This window comes from Budorcas taxicolor, chromosome 21 (genome assembly GCF_023091745.1).
Source record: "Budorcas taxicolor isolate Tak-1 chromosome 21, Takin1.1, whole genome shotgun sequence".
NCBI lineage: Eukaryota > Metazoa > Chordata > Mammalia > Artiodactyla > Bovidae > Budorcas > Budorcas taxicolor.
In genome coordinates, this window is record NC_068930.1 from 59868580 (window position 1) to 59873442 (window position 4863).

At 53.7% G+C, this 4863-nt stretch overlaps 1 protein-coding gene across 1 annotated transcript; it reads right to left on the reverse strand.

The window, feature by feature from the left end:
- Window positions 1-3335: 3335 nt before the first annotated feature.
- Window positions 3336-4472, reverse strand: GPR68 (G protein-coupled receptor 68). The gene has a single exon (XM_052660177.1). The coding sequence runs from the start codon at window positions 4470-4472 to the stop codon at window positions 3357-3359; it is 1116 nt and encodes a 371-aa protein (XP_052516137.1). The 3' UTR covers window positions 3336-3356.
- Between the last annotated feature and the right edge of the window lie 391 nt (window positions 4473-4863).

Below are 4863 nucleotides of genomic sequence, written 5' to 3' on the forward strand. Positions count from 1 at the left end.
TGCCAGATGAATTCCTGGAAGCTGCAGGATCACCAGCTGCAAGAAGCACATTTTTCAAAAAAAGCATTGAACCAAGAAGGGCCAGATTCTGGCTCTCTCTTGATTGTACCAGCCAGAGAAAAGCAGCAGATGGAATGTATTTTGTGCTGCAAATTTCTCCCACACTTGTCTAGCCAACCCACAGACCAGTGTGTGTAAACAGGAAGATGAGCCCTCATCTTGCTAAGCAACACTGGTGAATGAGAAAGGAATCTAATGGCTCTTGCCATCTCCAGTCGAAACCAGATGGACCTTTTCTCCCCTCCCCCACTTCTCTTAAGACAGGAAGAAGTCTTAATCTCCAGTAATACCTTTAGTCTGTCTGAAGGATCGATTCTTCCAAAGCACTCCAGAACTCCAGGAATTTGACCCAGAAGGGATTAAGTGACTAAAACCAAATTTACTTTTTAACATGATGCATTTAATCCTGTGATAAACACGCAGCCCACCACTGTTGAAAAGATGCTCCAGCTTAAAAATGATGATGACTAAATGGGGGACTCCTCAAACAAAATTCAGACTGTGAGGATAAGGCGAGCCCCCAAGAGGTGGGTACCACAGGTGTTCCTGCTTTGGCAGTTTTCACTAGTGAGGAAAGGACAGTCTGATCCAGCTCTCTCTCACTGGATGCTGTACTCAGTCGCTTAGTCATGTCTGACTCTTTGCAGCCCCATGGAGTGTAGCCTGCCACACTCCTCTGTCCATGGAATTTTCCAGGCAGGAGTACTGGAGTGGGTTGCCATTCCCTATTCCAGGGGATCGTCCCGACCCAGGGGTTGAATCCACATCTCTTGCATCTCCTAAACTGGCAAGCAGATTCTTTACCACCAGGGCCACCTGGAGTAGGATAGAAGGGGGTTCTGTGTCCAAGGACAGGGAATGATAGTCTCCAAACTGCAGCACTGAGTTGCATCCCTAGAGTCAAGGGGTGACCAAGTTAAGTCCCACAGTGGATTTGCAATAATGTGCTGCAGTGTTTAGGACACTTCATGAATCTCAAGAGGACAGAGAAAAGCCTTCATTTTAAGGCTTCATCCTTCCTGGCCACTACTGGGTAATCAAGGGCAAATTCTCTGATTGACCTGTTTGAATTTTCTCGGAGAAAGTCAATCCCTGGACCTTTCTGACTCTGTTGGGTACTTCATGGACCCTCTAGATGTCCCTGGTGTTGGAAGACCCTCCCTCCCTACATGAACGGAAACACACTCCAACTGTGGCTGGTTAGGTTGCTTTATTTGCAGACTCAAGTTTGCTACATAAATCCACTGCATGGTCCAACACACGTATACTTGGCATAAAAGAAAGAACAATACAAAAATACAACTCTTGATAATAAATGAAACTGCCTTCAGCTCATGCCAGTTTATCCCAGTGGGAATGCCCATGTTTAAGATCAAAATAGGAGGAAATTTGAAATGAGCAGGCATGGAGGGCTCAACCAGTGCCACTGCCTCTGTCAGATCCTGGGTTTTTCTTGGCTGTATGGTCATTTTTTCCACCTTCAGACCTGGTCACTTCCTCCTCTATGAAGGGGAAGAGAACCTCCCCAGGTTATGGAAGAACCTCCAGAAGGAGCAGGAGCAGGGATTACACACAGTCAGAATCAAGTATAGACTTAGAACCCCACTTCCTTAGGGCACACCCAGCCTGGGCTATCAGCCTCTGGATGCCTCTGAAGAGAGGGTTAAGAAACTCGGGGTGGATCTGTCTCTGGGAGAGGGGAAGAGAGACACCAGGAGAGACTGAAGATGTTCTCTGTGGTCCCTCTTCAGCAGATTCCAGAAATGTCCCACTGATACCAGTTTCTATCTTCCTATCCCTGGTCCCTCCCCAGGCTTGAGCCCACCAAGATCCTTGGCTGTAAGAGCTCAGATTCCAGGTCTCTAAGGGAAGTCAGAACTGGTGCTGGTCCACTCCAGGAAATCTAAAGGGCTAGCATTTCTGAAAGGTGGGCAGGTCCCTGGAGTAGCAAGATGTTCTTCTGGTCCTTGGTATATTCCTCAGGCAGAAGCTTAACATGACTGGGTGGGAAGCTTCAGGAGAGATGAGCCCTGTAACCAGGCTACTAGGACAAAACAAGAGACATGTAGCCAGTGGGCCATCCCGTCACTCTCCAGGTGGCTGAGGGGAACACTTGGGCAGAGGAGTGGAGGTGGAGGACCAAAGAGGCAAGACAAGCCCAGGGCCTTTTCCTCTCTTTGTCACAGGGGCTATTTAAACCATAGTGGAGCTTCACCCCAGCCCTTTGGGGTAAAAGATGCCAGAGATTTCATCTCTTGTATTTGTTTTGCTCCATCTAAGAACTCGGGGAGAATGCCATGCTCTTCTCAAAGACTGCTAGGCACTCCAGTCTGTGTATGTGGCGGCAAACACTATCTGCAGTCCGATGACCTTAGTTAGCCTCAGTGTCTTGGAGCAGAGCTGTCATGGAGACCCTGGCATTTTAACCACGGACACACATGCACACACAGAGCCCCAGACTTCTGGGTCTCGTATACTTTGGGGCAGATAGCAACAGAAGTTGAATTGGGAGGAATCTGTCAGGAACTCAGTTGAACACACTGCTTTAGGCCTCTGACCTGACACTTGAACTTCAGTGCTGACTTTAAAGGATCATAGACATCACCCGCCAGAGCCCCACGGAGCCCTAGGATTTGTGCATTAGTGCTGGGGCTCGGAGAATCTGCTCAAATCTCCCTGCCGGTGAAAACTGTGAGTTGCCTGGATCTGGGGTCTCTCCTCTGCCTGTCTCTCCCCCACTGTCCCCGCCACACACACGCTCAGTGCCTCAACCCCTCCCCACATTCCTTCTCCCCATCCAACCTCCACGGGGTGGGGCTCAAGTGGTAAGGATGACAACACACGTTCCCACGTCATCTTCTCAGGTAACACCAGGGCATTTGGACAAGGGTCACCTCTGGCATTGGAAGGCCCTGGCAGGTGAGCACCTGGGTGCCTGCCTCCTCTCCCAGGCCCCTCGCTCCACGTCCTCACACTCTGTCCCCTCACGAGCTTCTCTGAAAACCTCCTGGAGGTGAGTCTTCTTCCCACCAGCAGCCCAGCTGGCAGCAGATGACCCCCCATGTGCTGTCGGGGCTTATCCCCACACTCAGCTAGCAGCCCCGTCAGACTCGGCAGTCACAGCAGGCTCCCTGGAAATCAGAGAGGTCCTGTTATGGCCCAGACCTAGGGGCCCGCGGCCCCAGCCCATCGTCTCCTCCAGCAGCAAGAGGCAGCTGCCTTGGCCCAAGGGGCAGCAGCCGCGGAGCAGGCTCAGGCCTTGCTCTGCCCTGCACGCGGGTGATGGGGTGACCCGGCTAGGACAGCCCGCCTGCGGGGGACCCTCCCACTCCAGGCGGGTGGGGGGTCTGGAAGGCCGGGTGCAGCCTTGTCAGGACCTCGGGATCCTCGCTCTTCCCGGAGGCCTCGGGGGCGCCCAGCGGGTAGGCCTCCCGGGCCCGGCCGGTCCTGGCACAGGTGAGGAAGGCCAGGCAGGCCCCGCGGAGGCGGGCCAGGTCCCTGTGCGTGGTCTCGCTGACGAAGCAGTAGAGCACGGGGTCGGCCACGCAGTTGCAGCTGGTGAGGAGCAGGGAGAAGTGGTAGGCATTGAAGATGCCCTTGGCGAAGTCGCAGCTGGACTCCCAGAGGCTGCGCACCAGCAGCAGCACGTGGTAGGGCAGGAAGCAGGCCAGGAAGATGACCACGGTGCTGAGCACTAGCCGCTGGATCTGGTCCTTGCGGCTCTTCTGGGTCCCGTGGCTGCGGCGCACAGCTCGCAGGATGCCCCGGTAGGAGGCCAGCAGCAGGCAGATGGGGAAGAGGAAGCCCACCAGGAAGCGGTAGTAGTTGATGCCGCGCTGGCGCGGCTCCAGCGGATAATGCTCGAAGCAGACGCGGTGCCGGTCGGCGTCTTCCACCACCTCCTCGTGCATGAGGAAGTAGATGCTGGTCAGCAGCTCCTTGGCCCAGATGAGCGCACTGACGCCCATGGCGGCCTTCAAGGTGCGGAACTGGTGGAAGCGGAAGGGGTGGGCCACGGCCAGGTAGCGGTCAATGGAGATGCAGCAGAGGAAGCCCACGCTGATGTAGATGTTCTCGTAGAGCAGGATCCCGCACACCTGGCAGGACAGGTCGTCGTGGGACCAGTGGTCGTGCTGCAGCACGTACTGCAGCCAGAAGGGGAGGGAGCAGATGTAGAAGAGGTCGGCCACCGTCAGGTTGCACAGGTACACGCCCAGCTCGTTCCGGGCCTTGATCTGCAGGTAGCCGTAGTAGAGGGACAGGCAGTTGGCCGGGAAGCCCACCACCAGCACCATGACGTAGACCACCGGGGCCAGCGTCTGGTGGATGGTGTGGTCGATGTCACAGTTCATCGAGGTGTTGTCTGCCGTGATGTTCCCCATCTTCGGGCCTGCCGGGGCCTCACCCCCCATATGCTCAGGAAGACGCCAGTCTCTCTATGGCCATCTTGCTTCTAGGATGTGGTTCAAGCTGCGGCGAAGGCTCGGCCTCACTGGTGATGCGTAAGCCCCTGAAAGTCAAAGGCAGAAAAGCTTAGGCTAATAGGAGCTAACATTTATATAGCACCTACCATGTGTCAGGCACTGCTCCAAGTGCCTCACTTAATTTTTTTCCCTAATGATTATCTTGATGCGCACAGTCTTAACATCAATTCCTTTGATATTTTTTGCTTGTTCTGAAAAGGACACATTCATCCAAATTCCATTCAAGCATTCTTTTTCCTATTAAAAGGTACTTCTCTTTAAGATAGGCGATATTGTCATTTCTGTGCAAAACAAAACACAACTCATACTTTGTTTAGTG